The following is a 24,585-nucleotide window of genomic DNA, read 5'->3' as shown; positions in this document are numbered from 1 at the left end:
ATTCAGTAATGTTGGTGTTCTTTACTAAGATTGACAAATATCTTAATAGTTTATACAGGGTGAATGATTTTTGAAATTGCAGTTTATAAGTAATCACTTATTTAAGAATTTCATAAAGTGTTTTTTTCAAATCAGGTATTTGAGTGACTCTGACTGTAATTTCAATGGCCGGCTGCCATGCATTATTAAACTCTCTTTTTTTTTCTTCCGAATCTTCCAGTAGACGTCTAGAGTTTAGCTAGAAGTTTTGGCTACGATACAAACAGTGATGGAAAACATATGAGCAGTAACAAGTTTTAATCTCGCTCCTCAGTACTAACATGGACTAATCTGTGGAAGCAGTTTATTCCAGTATCACCCAGGGTGCAGCCACACCAGGGTGCAGCTGTGTTAGCGAGTTTTTTTTTTTTTTTTCTTTTAAATGTAACACATTCTCATATTTTCTTCTTAAACAGTGCCTGAGAACATTTACATTATAGATAAGTAGTGCAGGGTGGATAAATTCTACTTTCAAGACCACTACTCTCTTCTGACAAGGTATGTTTTCATGTCTATCTTACATGTGCCAGTATATAATTATTTTATAGTCAATACTGGAAGACATTAATGTTACTAATAAACATTTGTAAATAATATGGTAAAGTTTAAAGCTTATTTTTATAGTTTCTTAAAAATCAGCATTTAAATACAAACCTAAATTTGTACTTAAAATTACTATAGTTTTATGCCTTTTGCATAATAAATTTATTTTAAATATAATCTCTTTTATAATAGCTAAGAGAAAACCTGACATTAAGCTTTATAATAAAAACCAACATGACTGATTTTAAAAATTACTTCAGTAGACATATGTTCTTTTAGGAAAATAACATTACTTTAGTCATTGATGATAATGAAGTTTGGGGATAAAATAGCAAATATTTATTTCAAAGTATAAAACTGACATTTTCTAATGTGTTTTTAAAATGTGTGAATTATTCAAATATCATTTTTACTTACACATTTGAATGTCCACATTTTCTTCGATATTTTAAATGTCTTTCTTATTTTTTATGCAATGAAATGGTACTGAACAGTAAATCCACATTATTTCAAAAAAATACCAGCAATAGTTTAACTATTTCTATATTCCATATGAAAAATTAGGGACTGCTTTTAATAAAATCCATAGTTAGAATTTAATACATTCAAAGATTCCCTTTATCCTTTCCCAAATTTTTGATGAAATCTTAGATTTAAAATATTAGGCAATGTGTTCAATATTCTGCTCCCTGGTAATCTAAACAGAGCAGAGCATTCTTTCATGTTCATCTGTTCAGAGGTGTGGCAGCCAAGGAACAGTGGCCACATGCTTTAGGGACTGAGTCATAAAGAACCTGAAGGGTTTATATCTCCCTAAAAATAAAGCCTCCCCCCCTTTTTTTTTGTAATCCCACCAAGAATCATTGAGTTGTTAAAAAAGAAAAATAAATCACAAGTCCACACCCATGTAAAAGCATCTTCATGTTTTCTGTTTGCTTTTGGCATTCAGCAATATTGTGCCATAGTAGAAAGGAGGAGGATATGCAGTCTTCTATTACAACTAACCACTACATTAAAAAGAATATTCCCATACCTGAGCTGAGGTTTGAAGCAAAATAGGCTAACTTTCCAAGTAAGGCATTGTAGTAAATGTCAGAAAAAGGAGAGGGAGGAAGGTTTTTTTTTTTTTTTTTTAATAGCAGATAGGTTGCTAGAGATATTAAAAAATTTATGAAGGAAAAACTGATATGAAAGGAAAAGCAGTCAAAAGGTCTTTAATCAGAATGCTATTTATACTTCTAAAGTAAAATTAATTGTTTCCTGTGGAAAATGTTGTTTTAAAAGCATCAGTGTCCAAAACAAATGGTACTGTGCATAAATTTCCAAATGCATGCTTGGAGTTTTAACTTGTTAGCTTACAAGGCTATCTTGATTATACCTGAATATGGTTTGGATTCTTTCTGTGAGCCATGTGGGGCATGTTATGTTATGTCACATTTATATACTAAAACCTATAACTGATACCTGTGAACTGATAGGAATGTGGAAGCCAAGAAGGGAAACTGCAAAGTGGATCTATAAACATGGGATTTTAAAAGCACGGTGACTTGTTTATTAAACACAGCGTCTTAGAGGAAATACCATTTCACTTAGACACATTTTCCATTCCAAATCTGGAGCGGTATAAAGGACACTGTCGCATTTCTCAGCTACATTTCTAGTTCTGTTATGAAGCCTTTTGAGGACCTGGTCAAAGCGTATTTTCCAGAGGAAAGTCTGTTTACTGTGCACAAATAATAAGATGAAAATCCACTGAGAGGCTGAGCATGGTGGAAAGCGCAGCAGTAAGGAATGCGGATGCTGCCTCAGCTCTGCCACCTCCGGGGAGTTTTGGACTCCCAAGCCTCAGCTTCTTTCTTTATAAAAAAAAAAAGGTCCCTGTAGGAATGTCTTAGATGCCTCTCTCATGTCTAAATGGCTATGATTTATTAGTAACTGCAGGAGCACTGGAATAATATTTTAAACAGTCTTCTGATTAAGAGAAACCTGAGTCCAAAATCCAAAGCTGTCCAGGAGTAGAACACACTGGCAAAACTGGTTAAAGTCAGGGAAATATTGAGTCTTCCTGAGAACAAGATATAAATATTTTTTAAAGTTTCAAAAATAGCACAGACTAAATGATGCCAAACTAATAAAACTGAGTTTGAGGCATATTAAGAAACTCAAAATTTTAAATAAAATTAAAAGGCATATCATTTTAAGTAAGACATGATATTCTCTATATTCTTCCTGAATGAGAAAGCACAGCTATCAAATATTCCCTCCTAGATATTCTACTATTTATCTATGGGTTAGCAACTGTGCAGCAGAACACGGGAAAGCCTAGGACCTACATGTGGGCCAATGGAGCCTCAGGCAGAGGCCCAACACATGAGGCAGAGAGTGTAAACAGTGAATTCCTCAAGGAATCAAGGCTGGCCTGACTTTTCTTTGCAAGCAACCAGGTTAATAGAACACAAAATTATTCTTATAGGGCCAAGAGAACACAGAGCTAGCACAGAGAAAATAATTTGCCAGAAGGTGTTTTGGGTGTCAATATAACGAGTTTTCTAAAGCCATCAATGGGTAGCAGTGGATGATGATGCCTTGAGGTGGTGGGTTCCCTTTGAGTCCTTTCACCGGAGATATTCAAGCACAGTGGTTCAGAATGTTCTGGAACCTTCACCACCAAGAGGGAACTTCAACTAGACGACAGGCCCTGCATCCACAGGCCTCCATCTGTCACCAGTGAAGAGCCCAGCTACCACATTACTCACACAATTGCAACATTTCCCCTTTACTTGCAGGCAGCAGTCTCAATTACATGTTTTCACTTCATCTCTGATTTGAATAAAGGCTTTCATGAGATACACCAGTCTAAAAAATAAGACAGAGAATCGGAGGAACCCTGCCTGACACTCTGCTGACCCAGGGTGGGCTGCTCGGCACAGTCGCAGCGGGATATGGAATAGCAGCAAGCCTGTCACTGTTGTGCTCCCCCTTTCTCGGCCCTGTGTAGCCAGCCTCTCATTATCCTTTCTACTCCAAATTCTGCTTCTCACCCTTTATCCTGCCCCTCAGCCTGAACCTCTGGCTGGCACTGAGGGAGCCTCTCCTGAGCTCATGGAGGCTACAAGGCTGAAGGAATCTGGCAGACCAGCATGTGGCCTGCACAGGAGCAAGGCCAGCCCTTAACTCCTGCTGCCAGGCCACAAGGAAAACCAAGACATGTTCTTGGCATCTGCTCTGGAACTCCAACACATTCCTCTTATTATACGTTATATATATTTTTTTCCAGTTCTGTAGTGTCCTTAGTTTTCTATTTCAGTTATATTATGTGTTAAAAGATATATTTTTTTTTCCTTGTGTAGACTGGGAATTTAAATCCTTATAGCTCAAAGTTTCTAGGAGAAAACATGTTGAAACAACCAAATGAAAAATAAACAAATAACTTCATTAAAAATCCTCATTTCCTAAGTCAGGTGCAGTAGCACACCCTGTAATCCCAGTGACTTGGGATGCTGAGGCAGGAGGATGGCAATTTCAAGGCCAGCCTTAAGTGAGACCCTGTTTCAAAATAAAAAATAAAAATGGCTGGGGATAGAGTTTAGTGGTTAAGTGTCCTGGGATTCAATACCCAATGCCCCAAAGAAACAAAACCAAAACTTTATTTCCTACAAACCAGAAAATGAGGTTAGGAATCAAGAAATTATGAAATTCAAAACAATTTCCCAGTTAGGTGTTTTTGTTTGGCTTTTGGGGGAAATAAATCAGAAGAGTATCCAGGAAATCCTTAATTGTATCACCTGTGATATCAGTCGCTGGAGACGGGGCAGGAAAAGGCAAAGGTACATAGGTAAGATCAAAGCAAAGCAGACTTTGTTGGCAAACCAGTATTTTGAAAAATTTTAATGCAACATAATTTTAAAAATCATGCATGAGTGTTCGCTTCAGCAGCACATATACTAAAATTGGAACGATACTGAGACTAGCATGGTCCCTGTGCAAGGATGACACGCAAATGCATGAAGTGTTCCTTACTTTTTTGTAATAATAAAGGCCTTATAATTTAAAAAAAAATCATGCATGAGAAAATAATGCTTCACTCACAATCTGACCACCCTTACTCTTACCAGTTATTGTGCACTATTTCAAAACTAGGTATTGAATGCTTTTTTCATATGCATGTATGCTTTCACAAATGTCTTCAGCTTTATTGATCTCAAACAGCAACTGACAATTATGAGAGCAGAGAGACACCTAACAAAGAATATCACTTTCAGAAAGCTAGAGACACACATCCCTATTCAAATGTTTGAGATCCCCACTCCAGAGCAAGTGTACATAGCCAACATTGTCTTTTACTAGTCTATTAGTTTAGGTGTTTTATTTTTAAATTTTCTATCAATGCACCTAACATTAAAGTATCAATCTTTTTTTTTTTTTTTTTTTTGTACCAGGGATTGGACACAGGAGCGCTTAACCATACCCCCAGCTCCTTTTATTTCTTATTTTGAGACAGGGTCTCACTATGTTGCTTAGGGCCTCACTAAATTGCTGAGACTGGCCTCTAACTTTCGATCCTCCTGCCTCAGCCTCCTGAGTCACTGGGATTATAGGCATGTGCAACTATGCCCAACTTCAAGGATTAACTTTAACAATCACATACTTTCTTCAGAGTAGTTGATTAGGAGTTGTGGTTGTGCTTTAATAAGGGAAATATGAGAGAGAATACAGAGAGGAGAGAGAAGTGCTCCAGCCCACACATTCAGCATCGTGACATAATTCCTAGGGCACAGTGTGTGTATAAGAAATGCCCAGTGAATAATTCTAGCAACCTCAAACTAAGCCAGAGACAGGATTTCACATGACATTGAAAGTTTCTCATCACCATGGTCAAGAAGAGCTTTGAACATGGAAGATGGAGCTAAAACTTAAGAATACTAAAGAATGCACTGGAATCAAGGACAAGTTTTGATTCAGCTAATGACCTAGAGCTGAATTTCCAGGGAATTGAGTATTTTGGAGGTCCAGGTGAAGCCAGGAACTAAACCCTAAGGAGCCAGGAACTTCAAAAAAACCTGAAGTCTAAAAAACATAATGGGTCAAAATTAGGCAGAGAGCTGAGAAACAGAGTCAGGAAAAAGTGATACTGAAAATGAAGACCAGATGACCTTCCCTAGACCTTTGTCAGGATTTACCAGCAGGTAGGACCCACAGCATCAATGGCAACACTAAACTACAGAAAGTTTTTTGACTTTCTTAGCTTTGCCGTAAGTAATCTCTTTCCTAGTATATTCAAGTGTAGATTATCACCGAGATTGCATACACACTTGGTCAGTGTGACACAGCTACCCAGTGGGCAAATGTTCACATCACCATTTAGATATTTGGAGCATATAAAATAATTTTCAGATTAATAACTCATAGGATTTTCTAACCCTCTTCTGGTGATTAAAAAAGACACACCATGTGCAAATGTGTAGTTTAATTAAGCCAGGGAGTTAATTGCTTATTGAGTTCAGGGAAACCCAAGCCCATGCAGTGATATTAAAGCTGATTTCTGTGTTCTGGGAAATGGTAACAGCTGAGAGGACTCAGGGACTAGGGGAGGAGGTCCTCCTGAGGCAAGGTTAGCCCTGAATGAAGTCTCTCTTATTCATTCACTGTTGGCACTCAGGCGACTGGGGGCCAGAGGACTTTTAAATGACTTAGGCTGAAAAACATTCTATGGAGCCTCTGCTAGGGAGGCCAGTAAATGCCCGCCTGCCAGGACTGGGTCTCATGAATGGGCTTCTCTGGGATACACTTACTTGGGATGATTTCATAATGTTTTTAATTTTATAGAAATTTCTAAGAATGTGCCAGTTTCACTGAAGTAGTTAAGTAACTACACGTAAACATCCCTGTGGAAATATCAGCCGGCACACGGCAATGAATCTACGCTCTGAGGGTTCTCATTAATATGTTCCAGTTTTGTGTGAGCTTTTAAAAAAAATCATAACTAAAACCAATGCAGCACCCACCCAAATCAAAACTCAGTGGAAAAATGAATAAAAAAGAGTCTGGACATCACTTGGATTGGATCAGGTATTAGACAGTGGAACAGATTAGAAGAAAGAAGATACCAATGACATTGTGGAAAAAGTGACCAAAGATGAGCGGAAGGTTGGAGAGAGTGAAGAGAAAATGGTTTAGGAAAATTTCCAGATGTTGTCTAAGGGGCGCTGATGATGTTTCTTTGGCAGGGTCATAGGTATGTTTTTAAAAATATTCATTCATTTTCTAATTATATAAGCATTACTTATTGCTCATTATAAAAATTAAAGTGAAAGGGGGAGAAGACAAAAGTTGTTTGTGATTCTACTACTAGAGCTTATTTTTAATCAGGTATATGCATGTAGGTTTTTTTTTGTTCTCTTGCCTTTGCATTTGTAAGTATAGTAGGTATGGCGTTTTTATAATTGCTTTTATAACCTCATTTTAAAATGTCTTTGTAAACATCTTGTAGGTTCCAAAATATTTCATGGAATAAATAAACCTTACCCTATTTAATTTTATTGTTATCACTACATTAACCACTAGGATTGTCTTTTAATTTTTTATATTATAAATTATTCTGTGATGAACATCTTTTTGAACTTTTTAACTATTTCCTGAGATTAGATTCCAAAAAGCAGAATTTGTAAATAGCAAATAAAGATTTTTTTTAAAGCTCCCAAAGCTTATTGCTAAGTTGCTTTCCAAAAAGTTTTTATAAATTTACCCTCATACTACCTACCAAAGCAGAAGAATGCCATTTTATTGTATTTTTGCCAGGACCCAGAAATGCATAGATGCAGAAGTTATGTCTGTTTAAATTCTAACTTAATGCTCAATGTCTACTTAGTCCTAGATCAGTCTTGCACCTAAGAGAGCATGAAGGAATATGTGCTTCTATTGCTCTTGGCTGTGTGCTCTGCCAAACCCTTCTTTAGCCCTTCACACATGACACTGAAGAATATGATGCTGAAGGATATGGAAGATGCAGATGACGATGACGACGATGATGACAACTCTCTTTTTCCAACAAAAGAGCCAACGCACCCCTTTTTCCCATTTGATTTGTTTCCAACATGTCCATTTGGATGCCAATGCTATTCACGAGTCGTGCACTGTTCTGATCTAGGTAAGCACCACAGATCCACTGTTTTGAAGAATAATGCTATTTTGATAAAATTAAAAGGATAGGAATGGTCATTGCTGAAATCTGAAAAATCATCCCACTGACTACACTTTTTTTTTTTTAATTTAAATGTTTAGGTGGAAGTGGGATATGGCAGCACATGCCTGTCATCTCAGCTGCTTGAGAGGCTGAGGCAGGAGGACTGCGAGTTCCAGGCCAGCCTGAGCAACATAGGGAGAGCCTCTCTTATAAGAAAAATAAGGAGCTTGGGGTTCAGTAGGGCATGTATGCTCAAGGGCCTAGGTTTGATCCCCAGTACCTCAAAACAAACAAACAAATAAATAAATGTTTAGGTAGAGAGCACAACAAATTGCAAAGTACATCCACAGTTATTTTAAAGATCCAGAATAATAGAGAGAAATAATAGGGATCTTACAATACAGAACATTTCTTTCTTTTCCCAAATTAAAGCACTATTTCAACTTTCTTTACTGTGGTTCATATCATTGTATCAGCAAGTTGAGAATGTCCTTTCTAGAAAAATTCTATGATCACAAAGTAAGATGCTTGCCCAGAACAATGAAACAGGTTATACAGAATGTGAAATCTGCAATCTAGATGTTTTATTTTAATAATTTTTTGGGGGGGTGCCAGGGATTGAACCTGGGGCACTCAACCACTGAAGCCACATCCCTAGTCCTTTTTATTTTATATTTTGAGACAGGGTCTTGCTAATTTGCTTAGGGCCTCACTAAGTTGCTGAGGCTGGCATTAAACTTGTCATCTTCCTGCCTTAGCCTCCCAAGTCGTTGGGATTATAGACATGGGCTATGCCAGCATGCTGGTTTATAATCTAGATGTTTTAAAGATAATATTCTATTCATTTTGAATGCTTTGGGTCTAGAACTGCATAGAAAAGAAGTGATTGAACTAAATTCTCTCTGAAATTTTCTAATTCTCTATTGAGTATCTTTTTTAACACTTCTAATGAAGAAGCACTCAAGAGCATACTCACCTTGCTCAGAGAGAGGATGTGATCAGAAAGGACATAAAGAGTTGTACTCAGCTACTTCCTAAAGAGGGGATACAGAGACCCGCCCCACTGTGGAGGCCAGGGTTTGGCCACAGCTCCCACAGAAGCTGATGGTCCGCTAGGGCCTCTTCCGGAGTCCTCTTTGCAGATAATACACACAGCTCACCTCCCTCATAACATGACTGTGAAAGGGTATTGATAAATTGTCACTTTTCCTCTCTCAGGAAATAAACACTTTCCAAAGCTTCAATTCCATCAGGGCCATGATGGGAGCAGGTTTGGCAAAAATCTGTTATCAGGAGGATCCTTTCAGCAAAACCTCCCACTTCCCACAAGACTTCTTATCACTTTCTAAAACCAAAATGATCTCTTATAACAAACAAAACTGACTCTGCCTTGCTAATTCATCAAGTTATCCCCTTTCCTCTTTCTTTCTATGGTGAAAGTTCTTAAGAGTTGCTAATTTTTAAAAATATCTTTATTTTTACTTTTTTTTTTTTTTAATGTGGTGCTAAGCTCGAACCCAGAGCCTCCCGCATGTGAGGCAAGTGCTCTACAACTGAGTTACAAGCCCAGTCCAAGAGTTGCTAATTTTAAAGTATGGACGGGGAAAACACATAGGCCTACAAAGCAGAAGGTAGATATTCAAAATATTTGGATATTCAATTCAGATTGGGGCTGTCATACATAATCGCTTTTTAGGATAAAGGCAGAGTTTTTTTGTTTCTTTGTTTTTGTTTTAAGTCAAAAGTGTAAATATTTCCAACTCACTTTAAAATTTATAAAAAGATGAACTGAGGGACAATAAGTTTAGTATAATAAAATGCTGATGGTACAAAGTAGATAAATAAAATGTGGATTTTTCACTATAAAATTCTTACATCTATTAAAACCTCTCATAATCAAATATTAGGAAAAAAACCCCAAGGAGGCCTTAGTCTCATCAATCATTTTGTTGCATGGAATGTCCAATAATAAGCAGGAGATAGGCACCTTCAGTCCAAAGACTAAAGGTTGGCCATCTATAGAAAGCAAAGAAACTAAGGAAGAACTGCATTACAAACAGCTTCTGAGTTTTTCTCATTTTTCTCAACCCAAGAAGAGGGAAAAAAGTTTAAGTCTATAATCATTTAATTAGTATTTGCCTATCTACACAAAGAGGAAGCATGCAGCTGTACCTTATTCTAAGATGATAAAGACAGCTATCATTGTACTTCTGGCACAAAAGTGAAAAAGACAAGTAAATCAAATACCTTTGCTCCTGAACTAATGTTATGCATGATGATATAAGTAAAGGTAAATATCACACTTAGTTGCTAATGAAGAGTCATGTAGGAATAAATAAGAATTAGTTTAATAATTTATGACTAGAAGAGTCGATTACAGAAAATGGGTGGTGAAATTTATGATCATGTACATGACAATAACCTATTTTCTAAGCACAACTTTCTATATTTTGAGCCTTCCTAAAAATGAAAAAGACCTACATGCTTCAATATCTCACTATCCCAGCCAAAAATCTAGACGAAAGCTAGTCTTCTTCATAAGCCTCAGCTGCCTGCCAGTCATCTTACACCCAATTATTTCACCTTGAAGCCTGCCAGACCCAAGATAAAAACCCTGTACAGATAAATGAGCTATGCGAAATGGCTCTGAGTATTAAAACAAAAACAAAAAAAAAAAAACCCTATGTTTTTGTCATATTACAACTACTGAGTCCTGGTACTTAATGATATCCATGCATTTAAAAAAATGTACATCTCTATCATATCATTGATTGATCTAGTCTTCAGCATGACTAATAAATAATATAACCATATACTTCTACCATTTAGAGATCTTGTCTTTGGTACGATTTTCTAGTAGTTGTAACACGTTTGCTTATTTCTCAGGTTTAACCTCGGTCCCAAACAACATTCCATTTGATACTCGAATGGTCGACCTTCAAAACAATAAAATTAAGGAAATCAAAGAAAATGACTTTAAAGGACTCACTTCACTTTATGTAAGTATTTGCTAATATTTTCAAATATTTTAAGTGAAAATCTCTATCATTAACAAAATAGTTATATTGTATAAGTGTAAACATGTTTTTTAGGTGAATATGACAAAATTTCTGGATTCAGAAAAGTTATAGTCAACAAGAAATTATAGATTTAAGTCAATTAATGATTTAATTCAACTGATGTTTACTGAATAATAGCCAGGTAAAAGGTGGTGAGCTGAGAGTTGATGGACCTTAAATGTGTTTCTAATCCATTCAGGTAACAATAATGACTATATATTAAAATGAACAAGAACACAATTATTTACAACGACCACAGCTTAGAGCATAAGCAATCTTTACCCAAACCTGTTGACTCCAGACACCACAAATTTCTAATATCAGCACATAGGAGATATCTAAGTGACTAACACTCAAACCTTGCATGAGCAGCAAGGTAACGCTCCTGTTGGCGCCTGGGTTGGCCTCCTGCAGAAGGGTCACTCTGATGGGTACCCACTGCTTTCACTACTCCTTTCCCTTTTGAATTATGCAAATAGCTCAGATTTGGAAAGTCACCATTCCAAAATACAGCTTCAATGTATGTATTTTTAAAAAAGCAAGTAGAAAACTTTTTTTTTTTTAGAACTGAGGCCTCACTTAAATATTAAGACAATCAGCAACAGCACAAAAGATTCCACCAAAGATCCACTCAGCACACCCCACTAACTTCAGACCACAGAAACTTTTGAATAATAGAAAGACCATTTTTCTAGCATCAGAAGTTGGAAATAAAAATTGTACGTGTGTATGTGCGCACACTTATTTATATATTTATGTAAAAGTAAAAGCAAGAATAGCTTATGGGACTGGGGCTGTAGCTCAGTGGTAGAGCGCTTGCCTTGTATTTCTGAGGTACTGAATTCGATCCTCAGCACCACCTAAAAAATAAATTAATTAATAAAGATATTGTGTAAAAAAAATAAAAAAGAACAGCTTATGACTGTTTCCACTACTTCAGCCCACATTCAGCTTAGACGACCACAAGAATACTAATGACATATTTAATACCAGAGCTATGTGAGCTTTCAATTTGTCATATCATTATTTTGTTGCATTTTAGGAGTCTTCCAGGTATTTATTCCACATGTACTCCTGTTATGCATTGGGAAATGATAATCTAAAATGTGTCAGGAACATTAGGTCTCTTTACCATTTTCTTAATCAACTTCTATATGGCAATTTTGTTTAAGGGTGAACATTCTGGAGTCAAGTAGAGCTGAGCCAAAATCTGTGCTCTAACGGGGAAATGGCCTCACCTTCCTCAGCTGTAAGAGAATGTAATAATAGCATGAATTTCACAAAGTGGTTATAAGGTTAAATCAGCAAATACATGTAAGGTGCTTAGCAATGGTAGGGTCCCCACCCCCATCTTTTAGCCAATGTTACTACCAGGCCAATATGAGTAGGCTGACCCAACATACTCATGTAAAGCTGTTTTGTTTTGTTTTATAAGACGGGGTCTTGCTCTGTTGCCCAAGCTGGCCTTAAACTCCTGGGCTCAAATGATCCTCTCACCTCATCTTCTTAAGTAGTTAGGACTATAGGCTACACCACTGCTCCAGGATGTAAAGTACTTTTAAAAGTACATGTTTTATACTTGAATTATAGGTATATTGCACACTTAAAGAGAATAAAAATATTTTAGACAGTTTACAAATCTTTTACGTTTCAGTTGCTTGTTTAGCATTGTGACTCTCACACAAAGGGTGACATATCTAGAGAGTGAATGTGATCTATGACATTCAGGCCTCCCAGCTCACTTCTTGCTGCTATTAAAGACACATTCACCATGACTTCTTGTTGTTTTACTTCTGCACAATACACTTTTCTTCTGTCCTTACACATAATCACACTGCTTATTAATGATGACTTTAAGGCTCCATGACAGCCAGTTCCTCGTGTGAAAACCAACATTGGCAGTATGGTGATCTAGAGTCACTCTGCCAGCCTATCATGCTGGGTTAGCATCTGACAGTGCTGCATAAAAACTTCCATTTGAGCTTTATTACTCATCCTTCCTTTTATGCAGCTCCAGCAACTCCATGTCTTCACCATAGGAAACAAACAAACAAACAGAAAAAAGCTCATGTACTGAGTCTGAATCTCACTGAGGCACACACCAGCTCGGGGCAGGGCAGCTCTGACCCTTACTTGTAGGATGATCACAGATATGTTCTGCATTACTCAAAGGAGAGCAACTTTTTATGCTAAACTTAAACCTTATGGGGTCAAGTGAGGTTCACAAATCATCTTTGTGATGCACCAACTTGCTAAACTCCCCACCTCAAAAAACTAAAGGAAAAGAACACTCTCCTAGCTGGCCTCACATACTCAGAAAGGTGCATATCTTGACAGTTGGCAATAAGATGCAGTCTCCCCTCTTCTCCTAGGCTTAACCTTTCCAGGTGCAACCTTTAACAGTAGTGGTATGTCTAGAAGGTGAGAAAAGAGATGCAAAGGGCTGAGTGAAATGGTAAGCATGATGGTAAAGGGTGTTTACTGGGCAACCTAAGTGCATATATCTGTGCTATGAAAAACAACAATGTGAGTAGTACCAGTCAGGCCTGTTCAATCAGTCTGGAAACAAAAAGAAGACTGCTTTAGAATGGAATTGTGATCAAAATCCCTGAAAGGAATTATCCTCAACTTATTTCTTGAGAAAATCAAAGGGTCTACAATAAGAGGGACAAAAGGTTCTGAAGATTCTAAGCAATCTGCCAGCATCCTTGGCACACACTGAAAACTATATCTTTACAGCTGGCAAAGAAAATGACTAAGCTATGTCATTTTGTAATAAAAATTGTTATCAAGGGGCTGGGGCTATAGCTCAGTGGCAGAGCACTTGCCTTGCAAGTGTAAGGCACTGGGTTCAATCCTCAGCACCACATAAAGAATAAATAAAAAAAAGATATTGTGTCCATCTACAACTAAAAGAATACTAAGGAAAAAAAGAAAGAAAAGAAAATGGTTATCAGAAGACCAATATGTCCCAGTTTGCCCAGGATTTTCCCAGGTTGGGTTCTGAAATTCCTACATCCCAATTTGATGGTTCTCGCAGACCAAGGTAGCTGGTCACAAAAAGGTCTTGGCCACAAAGAACACAGTCACCCTGGTATTAAGCTCTTTACTCTCTGGGGTTAGATTCACCTCAAGGATGCTGCCTTGTAGCCCTGAGAAATATCCACATAATTGAGACAGGGGTGCGCCATTTCTCAGGATCCACTGCTACCTCAAGGCCTGAAAATATGCCAGAATGCTGAGGGAACTTTGTAGGAGGGGTTTTCCTTACAGGTCTCTGCTCTGGAAGAAATGGTAAACGTTAGCACACATGAAAAAAGTGAGGCTTTCAAGGTCGATTAAATCATGCAAAAGTATTTTGTAGAGTAAACAGATATCATTTAAGATAAAATAACATTGTTGGTCACTTCCACAAAGGGTTGGGTAGAGGTTGAAGCCTCAACCATGACTGTATCACCTACTCAAAGATAAAAAGATAAGTGTGTATCAAAAGGAATAATGTTAATCAATAAAGCTTTGCATTGTTCCTACTCCGTAGTAAACAATGTTTTTAAAGCCTGGATTGGACCAGGAAAATTTTTACACAGTTGTTCAAGTACATAAATGACCTAAATCATATTGATTTTAAAGATGAATCATTATTGAATATCAGTAAATCAAATCCACTTTCTAATACTATGTAACTTACTATGCTTATCTAGGCTCTGATTCTGAACAACAACAAGCTAACAAAGATTCACCCAAAAACCTTTCTAACCACAAAAAAGCTGCGAAGGCTGTATTTATCCCACAATCAACTAAGTGAAATACCACTTAATCTTCCCAAGTCACTAGCAGAGCTCAGAATTCATGATAATAAAGTTAAGAAAATACAAAAGGACACCTTCAAAGGAATGAGCGCTTTACACGTGTTGGGTAAGTTATTCCAATAAATGGGCCATCTTGAAATCATCATTAACATGCAAATACTGAAATTTATTGTCATTATTTTAGGATTTCTAAGATAAACTGTTCATAAACAAATGAGAATATGAAATAAAGCTTAGGGTGGCATCTCAGGCCTTGCAGTCCTAGCAAACTCAAGAGTCTGGGAAAACAGCAAGACTCCAATTCTAAATAAATAAAAAAGAAACAAAGGTTTCTTGGGAGTTGATGCACCACTGGGTTTTCTAACAGTTTCTAATAATTAAAGAAAATATGGCTTTTGTAGTACATAATCTCTTCTCAATAATCTCCTTTGAAATTCCTAGTGTGGGCTCTGTTTTATGAACTGGACCCTAAGTAATAAAATCTACGCTATTCTTATTTAATATAAAGGTAATATTTTTAATTTATCACATAAACTACTAAAATATAATGTACAAAGCTAATTCATATATCATTTGAAATGTAAACCTTTTTGTTATCTGCTTTAGGAGTACTGATCTAAGCAATTGTTGTGTGTTTTAAACTCCAGTATATTTTACTTGTAACACCCATCAAATAACCATGCCATTCGCTCTGCAATATCCATTCAAAATTCTTAACCAAGATTCTCATTCATTTATTCACTAATTTAACCAAGTACCTGGCACTGACCAAACAGCCTCTTATTAGCAATTCCTTGAAGTTATCTTTCTGCTAATCATATAATTTCTAATTAACTTGTGATTAAAAACAGTTTGGAAAACAAAACAGAAAACACAAATGCTTCAAATTATATGAAGAATGATCTTTTTTTTCTGAAGCAATATTATTACAACAAAACTTTTATCATGCTTACTATTGGAGGAGAATGATAATGTAATTTATTAATTTAATGCAAAAAAGTGATCCTATTATATATTCCAGCTTACAAAGTACAAAGGAAACTTTCCTGAAACTAACAGAAATGAGAGTAAATCAACAGGAATGATGAAATCCACACTTCTTAAAATATTCTTGGAATGTGTCTCTCTGCATTATGAATTTCCTTTGCATAACAAGCTATGTGTGCTAAATAATGTCATTTCCCCCACAGAAATGAGTGCAAACCCTCTCGATAATAATGGGATAGAGCCAGGGGCATTTGAAGGGGTGACAGTATTCCATATCAGAATTGCTGAAGCAAAACTAACCTCAATTCCTAAAGGTATGTATTTGCTTTAAGACAATATTTTTAAAATTGTCCTCTTTTAATGACCATTAAATGTAGTATTGTAAACTGAACAGTATACATTGTCAAAACTACACTACAATTAGAAATCCTTGTATCAATGTATCTGGTCAGAGTAGTATGAATTTAACTTTGTTTCACATACACATAGGGAGCCTTATATAGTGATTTTTTTTTGACAATATTAAACTGCAATATTTTTCCCCAGTAAAAATAAATATTAAGAAGCAATGAACTTTTTATTTTCCTTCTCTTTTTTGACATTTACTCACCTATGTCTGACATCAGAGGCAGAAAATTCTGTAGAGAAAAAATACAGATAGTTGGCCAGACCGTACCCCCAGCTGAGCTGCCACACTTGAGGTAAAGCCCTTGAGGCCTTATGGAGGTGCCTGGCTCTGGTGAGAGTGGATGTACACTGGTTCTCCAATAGCTCCCTTCTAGGAGCGCTATGAAGAGGAATGCACTAACAGAGAATGGTTTCAGGAAAGTGTCTGGCCTAGAAGGCGTCCTCTCCTAGCAACAAACTTACCTGAAGGAACCCTGCACTCTTGATGCTAGCTTTAAGAGAATTAGAAGCTGGTATTTCAATGTCTCCTTAACTTTGTTAGATGACCAGTTTTCTACAATGTCATCTCCATGCTCCCTGATGACTAGCTGGACAGAATTACCTTTATGGGAACTCATACTCAAAATTTTGCTTTCCTTGACCCAGAAAAGGGCTCTGTGCTTTGACGATTATCTAGGTCAGAAATAACCCATGTGAGGAGTAATATGTTTTTCACTCTCAAACACATCTTTCAGTATCCACTACTAAAAGCAACAACTTTATCGTAACCCCTCTCTACTACCAACCTGATACAGAGATAAATAAAACAAATATAAACAGAGAACTTGAGATACAGTGAACTTATTATTAATAACTATTAGTAATTATTATAATAACAATAATTAGTAATTGTTATTATCAATCAACTGATCTTTCACCTAGGTTTCACTTAGGTGAAAGACAATTTTTCTATCAGAAAAAAAAAAAACAGTTAAATCCAGACTATACCAATAAAAACCACTTTCATTTAGCCTTAAAGGAGGTGGCTGTTTTTTTTTTTTTAACCAAGAAATCTAAAATGTTAACCTTAAGCTTTTCAGTTTTAAAATACCTATGTAATAGGTAAAATATATAAAAATCCCTTTTTTATGATGGAAGCTGACAGGGAAAAAAGGAAAGTCAGGACAAGGAAGGGAGTGAAGGCAGAGGAAGGAGAGGAGGCAAGACTGAAGGGCAGGAGGAGGGAGCTGCTGCGCCAGGCTGTGGCATTTGGCAAGGTGCCCTGGTTGTCCTTTATGTTCACAGATCTGACACACATAACCAGGCAGGGCCACTTGTACATTCACACTGGTGGGCTTTCTTATACTGCAAAACAGCCCAGTTAAAATTCTCAAATTTCAAACTGCATCTCAGGGTTAACTTCTAGTGAAATTCTCAACATTCTCTGAAAGCTTAAGGAATGTTAGAAAATTAAACTGCAATCTCTCAATTTACATAACTATTCCTTCAAGATCTGACATTCAGAAACCAGTTAAACTATATTCTGCTTTGTAGTTTATTCACTAAAATGTGATGGCTGACTTTCTGTATATCACAATTCCATCCATACTGACAGGATGAAGTGATAGACCTCTCAGGAGTCACTACTAGGAAGAGTTAATAGGAGAGTCTTCCTTCTTATTCACTTGGGAAATTCTGCATAATTGCATTGCTTGCAATGTGTGTAGGCAGTGTGGTGGCAGTGGCTGTAGCACCTGTGTGGGAACAGGGTGGGAACAGACATTCCTGTAGAAGCCTATTCAGGCTTCCCGTGTCCACATTCACTGAGCTTCTGCCAGATTCACACCTGTGCTCTCACCGGTTTTAGAGGCTGTGTTCTACTTTTCTCTGTGGTCACTCACCTTCCTCAAATTCTTCAAACCCTCTTTCAAAGATTTTGCTTTTCTCAGACATCCTACAATCTACTCTAGAACAGTTGGCACATTACACCATCCATTTTTCAGTGAGGACACAAGGTCTTTGAGCACAGAACATTTATCTTACATACTGGAAGGAACATATAGTCATCCCATAAAATATAATTAAACTCAGTTATTTAGAATTCAAGGAATTAGAAACATCTAAGTTTAGAAAAATTATTTTCTTGCTCTCTACTAACTTTGAAAGTTCAAAATAAATCCTGAAATCAAAATTAATTAAGCCACGAAGACTACTGATATATATATATATATATATATATATATATATAATCCCTTTTTTGGTAGTAGAAAGGGGTTATGATAAAGTTGCTGCTTTTACTAATAGATACTGAAAGATAGCTATTTCAGAGTGAAAAACATTATTATGTTTTATATAATGTTATATATATTTTGTTATATATATATGTATTTATAGTCGTGTGTGTGTGTGTGTGTGTGTGTGTATGGACATTTCAATGACTTTCATCAGTCTTCATTGTTAATGTAGGAAGGAAATGTTTCAGCAAAAGTTGAAGGAAAAAAAAAAGCTGTTCCCATCTATCTACCTAGAACCTTTGGTTGACAAATAATTTATTATATAGAAAACAAAACAAGGCCTGACTGAATTTCTGGCCAGTCTCTTTCGTTCAAGCTTCATCCAGCCTTGTCAGGATATACCTGACGTGTTCAGGAGAAAGAATATTCATGGGGTGTCTGCCATGTGGTGTCACAGCAGACACACTTCCTAATTTATAAAGAAAAAGTAATAATGCAATGAATTGTCTCAGAGTAAATATTTGTATAATTATGTTAAAAAAACCTGTGCAAGATGCTTGATTGAATTCTCAGCACCACATGTAAATAAACAAATAAACAAAGGTCCATTGACAACTAAAAAAATATTTAAAAAAACTTAATCAGTCACTTTCTTTGTATTACTTCATTACTTGACAGAATTAATCCTTTCAGCTACTTTTTGTATTAAAACTGTAGGACAAGTAATTTAATAATTGATAAGGGAATTTATTTAGAGAGCAATTCCAACTTACAAATCCATGAAGAATGATAAAATCAAAAAGTCACAGTGGTGTATACCTGAAATCCAGCTACTTAGGAAGCTGAGCTGGGAGGATGCTGGGCTCTGTAGTTTGTGGCCGGCCTGACAGCAAGGAGAAACCCCAACCCAACCCCAAGCAAAGAAAGAAAACAGAAAGTCACCATTTTACAATTCCTCCTATGAATGAATAAAAGCCAAAACCATCCATTGAAAGGTGATCTCCTTGACTCTGCATCTCTGGATCTGAGGGCCAGGTCATAAAAAACAAGGGGTTAGGATTCTGATAAATAACATCTGGAAGCTGTAGACAATTTATAAAAAGAATGTCTCAAGTCAATATTTGAAATCAACAGAATAGGAAGAAAAAGGAAGGAGTATATTATAGGAGATCTTAAAAGACATAAAACAAACCAATTGTAAAATGATATATTTGAGACACCTGGGATGGAGGGTGACCATCAGATGACAGTAAAGAATTGTTAATTTTATTAGATGTGTTATCAAAGAGGTTAAAAGAAAGACAAGCTTTTCAGTTAGACATTAAGTGTTCATAGGTGAAATTACACTGTATGAGAATTGAGTTTAAATACTATAGCAATCAAAGAAGTGACTAAACAAATAAAAAACAAATAGATAAATCAGCAAATAAATGGGGGTAAATATAACAAGATCAGAAAAAATGGAAATAACTGTTGAAGCTGGACAACAGCAGGATAATTAATAATAATAGTTTCCATTTTTGTGTATAGATGAAATTTTACATGATAAAAAAAATTAAAGTAAGTACTTAAACAATTGCCTGAATCCATAATCTGATACTTGACAAGTAAATAGTGGGGGTTGGTCTTACTTAATCTAACAAACATCTTTCTCTTCTTATTAGACCTACCATCTACTTTATTGGAACTCCATTTAGATTATAATAAAATCGCAACTGTGGAACTCGAGGATTTTAAACGATACAAAGAACTGCAAAGGTAAAAGTTTCCAAAATCTTAACTTACAAATGGTAGACCCTACGACTAAGATAGTAATGAAGCTTCTTGGAGAACATGTACAGGGGGGCTAGGGATATAGCTCATTTGGGAAAGTGCTTGCTTTGCATGCACAATGCCCTGGGCTTGATCCCCAGCACACACACACACACACACACACAGACAGACACACACACAAAAAAAGCCAACAGGTATGTTGGAATGTTATAGACATCATTATCTAGTATGAAGACAAAAATTGGTGTCAACATACTTTATATACAACCACAGATAAGAAAATTGTGCTGTATATGTGTATTAAGAATTGTAATGCATTCAGCTATCATTTATTTATTTTAAATAAAAGAGAGAGTGAGAGAATGTGTACAGGGAAACTAGTTGAGATCATTGCTATTGCTACTGAAAAGTGTGAAGGGAATACTAGAAAGAAACATTGTTTTTACTGTCTAAACTAACATCAGAGGCAAACCAGTGGAAAGAAGACAAAGGCACTCTGCGAATTTTCCATTTGCTAGATTTAGCACAGATAATTTTCTAGAAGTGGGAGGAAATAGTTGTTCCATACTGAAATAGGTTAGTAAATAAGGCCATAAAACACTTTTCTGTGATCATATAAAAAATAGGTCAGACTTATATTCTAACTAGTATTGTGGTATTTTCAGCGAACTCTATCAAACCTAGCCATCTGCATGAGTTAATGCATTTCATATCATTTTTAGGCTGGGCCTAGGAAACAACAGAATCACAGAAATTGAAAATGGAAGTTTTGCTAACATACCACGTGTGAGAGAAATACACTTGGAAAACAATAAGCTAAAAAAGATCCCTTCAGGATTACAGGAGTTGAAATACCTCCAGGTAAAACATTCTACTTGTGTTTGGCAGACATAAGCTTTTTATAAAACACTCAAGCAAAAACCAAGCAAGTAGCACAGGTAACACAGACACAAGTACTCTCCAGGTTGCATGAGGTGTTCTACCAGGTAGGACTACAAAGCTGTCACCTGAGAAGTTCAGGTCCCATAACCACCTCCAGTTTCTCCTACCAATACTGCAAAGGTCATTGTTGCAAAGCTGCGGATCCAGCTAACTTCAAGTTTCTGAAGTTTCTGAGGTAGACAGCTTAGGACACCAAGCAGGATACTATATGCTTTTGTTCTTGAAACATTTCACAAGGCAGAGCAAGAGGATTAGGATCCAGGTATTTTCACCATCAATGTGGTGTTAGATTAGAAGCAGATATGCTTTTTTAAATATTCAAACCCAAATATATAATTGACTGAAAGCCACTCTTTGGAGTATCAAGAGTTCACTTTGGGGTGGAGATGAGCTCAGTGGTAGTGTGTTTGCCTAGAATAAAAGGTCCTGATTTGATTTTCAGTGCCACTAAAAAAAATTCACATTTTATCATTTGTTGCTTTTCATTATTAGAAATCATTCCTTTCTCGTTGAGCAGCTCTTAATTTGCTGGCAAGTGTCACAGAAAGTGAAGAAAATATTTTTGCACATAATTCTAGGACTTTCACAATCCCAATGGTTTTTCTCTATGGCCTCAGATTAAGAATCCCTACTTAATATTATTTCACCTTAATCCATTTTTCTCATGTGCAAAGCCTTTCTCTTCTAAGAAGAAAAAGACAACTTGAGAACAACAATGAGAACAAAATGGGGCATTGAGCACTCAACTTCTTCTAGATTTTGTTCTGATCCCTCTTTAAACTAAAGTTTTGCTTCTGTATTCCTTGGAAACACATCCATCTAAGGATGTGCTGTATGCAGGTGTGGATCTTGGGGCAATACCTGCTCTGATGTTTCTGAAAGCTACATCTGTACAACGGCTAGTAGTGACCACAATCTGGCTACCTCAAGCCAGTTCTCCTTGATCTCACATCTGCTATTCTGTGCCACTCAGATCCCAACTTCTTGTCTCTCTCATATCTACCTGCACTCCTACTCGATTTTTTTTTTTTTTTTTTTGTACTGGAGACTGAACCCAGGGGCACTTAACCACTGAACCACATCCTTACTCCTTTTTATATTTTATTTTTGAGACAGGTTCTCACTAAGTTGCTTAGGTCCTTGCTAAATTGATGAGACTGGCTTTGAACTCATATCCTCCTGCTTCAGCCCCCAAGCTACTGGGATCAAAGGCTTGTGCCATCATGCCTGGCTTATTAGCATTTTTTAAATGAACAAAATTGTGGCACAAACAGAGAAGAATACATGTCACATGTATACAATTCAATGAACATCCACAAAGTAAACACATCCCACACACAGCCTGTTGTCACTCACAGTGAGGTCAGAGCTGTGATGAAGGATGTTGACCTCTGACACTGAGCAGCAGGGGACATGCAGAGGGACCACACAAAGCCTCTGTCACAAAATCTTAATATTAATATAGGACAGAGGAGAGTTAAACGCCAAAGAAGTATTTTAACAATGCCTGGAGTTTTCATAATCACAGATCCATCTTAAATAAAACCAAATTTAGAGGTAACAAGAGTCAAAGCCAATAACCCAGCTTTGCCAGCAAGAGGCTCCTACTTTTTAATATGCCAAAACGCTATCAGGCAAGCAGTTTGCTTTTACTTCCCAAATCTAAATAAAAGCCTGAAGAAGAAACAGAAAAGCAGTTAATGGGATGAAAGTTCATCATTCTTTATGAGTAATAATTTAAAAATACACATATGTGGCTTATAAAACTGATTTGTTCACTGCTGTAAAATAAAGATTCAACTACTGATATAGTATTACAAATATGCATTTAAGATGTTGACAGATACATCTTTCTATAAAACAAATTACAGCTTCTTTCCACAATAGAAAATGCCAGCCAGTGTTCCTTCATGTTCATGTTGTGAGTTGAATTCCTAGATCACTGAATTTCATTCCTTTGCTCATTTCTAATACTTTCAAAACAAATTAATGTAAATATGGCATTGAAAAAACTATTTACACACATCAGGGGTGGGAGGAGCTAGGGGACCCAGCTAATCAGGCAGTATGCTCTGAGCCGTGGCACCAATGGCACCAGTTTTATGCCATACAGGCCCTCTCCCAAATATGAACTTGGAGTTGTTAGAACAGTATTTAACATGCATAAATAAGTGTATCTCTTTTAAGTGAAAATACATTCAAGTGAATGAAAAATAAACTGCTGAATAATGTCATAAATGCTGACTATAAACAGAATATCTTCTTTGTACATTTACTGTGTATTTTAATCCATTCTTTTTTCCTACTACAACAGATAATCTTCCTTCATTCTAATTCAATTACAAAAGTGGGAGTGAATGACTTCTGTCCAACAATACCAAAGATGAAGAAATCTTTATACAGTGCAATAAGTTTATTCCACAATCCAGTAAAGTACTGGGAAATACAACCTGCAACATTTCGTTGTGTTTTGAGCAGAATGAGTGTTCAGCTTGGAAACTTCAGAAAGTAATTACTAATGTATGCTGAATATAAAATTCAAAAATTCTTACATTTGGGATACTTGAACTCTATTAATAATGGTGGTATTATACACATACACAAAAATCTATCTCATATGGTAAATGACAAAAAATTTCAACAGAATTTTGCCAAACTATTGATACATAAGGATTAACAGAAATAAGCATGTATTGTAGTTTCATTTTGCATACAAATGATTTTACATACATTTCTTGCTTGAACATTCCTTTCTCAGTAACAAAAAAAAATAGACATTCAATATTTAACCTTCAGTTATCAAGTGCATTTCAAAAACAACCGTACTGTAAATGGAATGCTTGACTTAGCAACATTTGTGCTTTTTCATTTGTTTTCAGAAACACAAAACTGACAGCTATATGAAGAGTACACTATACTATTCTTATTCTTTATTAACTTGGGTAGTACTGTAATATTTCTAGTCATGTTCAAGTATGGTTTGATATAACCACATTGAAATCCTCATGTGTTAGAGCATGTTTTTTATTTTTAAAACTAACTTTTTATAATAAAACTTCAAGTATTCATTACCAATCAACAGATGCTATTCGTAAAAGCTGGGTTTTTCGGCTGTAGCACATTGTTTTCTTTTTTCTTTTTTTAATTATTACCTGACTATAAAATCTCTGTAAAATGCATTGTGAGTGATTATATAAAATCTATAACTCACATTTTTTATTCAGTTATTATAAGCTTTTAATAACATGTCAATTGTTAGGTTACATAACATTGTCACCTCAACTGTAAGGAATATTTTTAGGATGTCCCTTGGAAAGACCTTATTTGGAAGACTCTGAACACTGTCAATTCTACACTAATTTGACTCTTCAAATACATAGTAGACTGGACAACTCTGAGAAGCACATGTGGTCTAATGGAATAGGCAAAGAATCAAAAAAACTGAAGACTCTGTACAAAAGTTAAGAATACTTTGATTTTTTTTTAAATTGGCATTCAGCATAAGTGAAATTAGAAAGTAAGAAAAACATCATTAAAAATATTGGTTCGAAATAAAATATTTGTGCTCTGGTCTAATTCCTTTTCCACCTGGGAACACAGTTCTTTTCAGAAAAATCTAATTTATGGAT

The 24,585-nt window shown here is 36.1% G+C and overlaps 2 protein-coding genes and 1 non-coding gene across 4 annotated transcripts in view; 2 read left to right on the top strand and 1 right to left on the bottom strand.

Moving 5' to 3' along the window:
• Positions 1–24,585, bottom strand: part of Cenpp (centromere protein P) — a 219,901-nt gene that overhangs the window by 91,451 nt on the left and 103,865 nt on the right. The gene's annotated exons all lie outside the window — the stretch shown is intronic.
• Aspn (asporin) lies at positions 305–24,478 on the top strand. Of its 2 annotated transcripts, none has more exons than XM_077792267.1 (8): positions 305–537; positions 7,539–7,729; positions 10,652–10,764; positions 14,526–14,739; positions 15,824–15,934; positions 19,906–19,999; positions 20,737–20,875; positions 23,271–24,478. In XM_077792267.1, exons 2-8 carry the CDS (start codon positions 7,549–7,551, stop codon positions 23,466–23,468), a joined length of 1,050 nt encoding a protein of 349 aa, XP_077648393.1. In that variant the 5' UTR covers positions 305–537; positions 7,539–7,548; the 3' UTR covers positions 23,469–24,478. The 2 variants fall into 2 exon arrangements, with proteins under 2 accessions (XP_077648393.1, XP_026262727.2); XM_026406942.2 differs by having other exon boundaries at positions 7,451–7,729.
• On the top strand, positions 4,503–4,606 carry LOC113195427 (U6 spliceosomal RNA). Its single transcript, XR_003302395.1, has one exon. It is a non-coding gene; the product is annotated as a U6 spliceosomal RNA (small nuclear RNA).

The sequence above is a fragment of the Urocitellus parryii genome, chromosome 13 (genome assembly GCF_045843805.1).
Source record: "Urocitellus parryii isolate mUroPar1 chromosome 13, mUroPar1.hap1, whole genome shotgun sequence".
In the NCBI taxonomy this organism is placed as follows: domain Eukaryota; kingdom Metazoa; phylum Chordata; class Mammalia; order Rodentia; family Sciuridae; genus Urocitellus; species Urocitellus parryii.
This window is presented reverse-complemented; position numbering and strand designations above follow the sequence as displayed.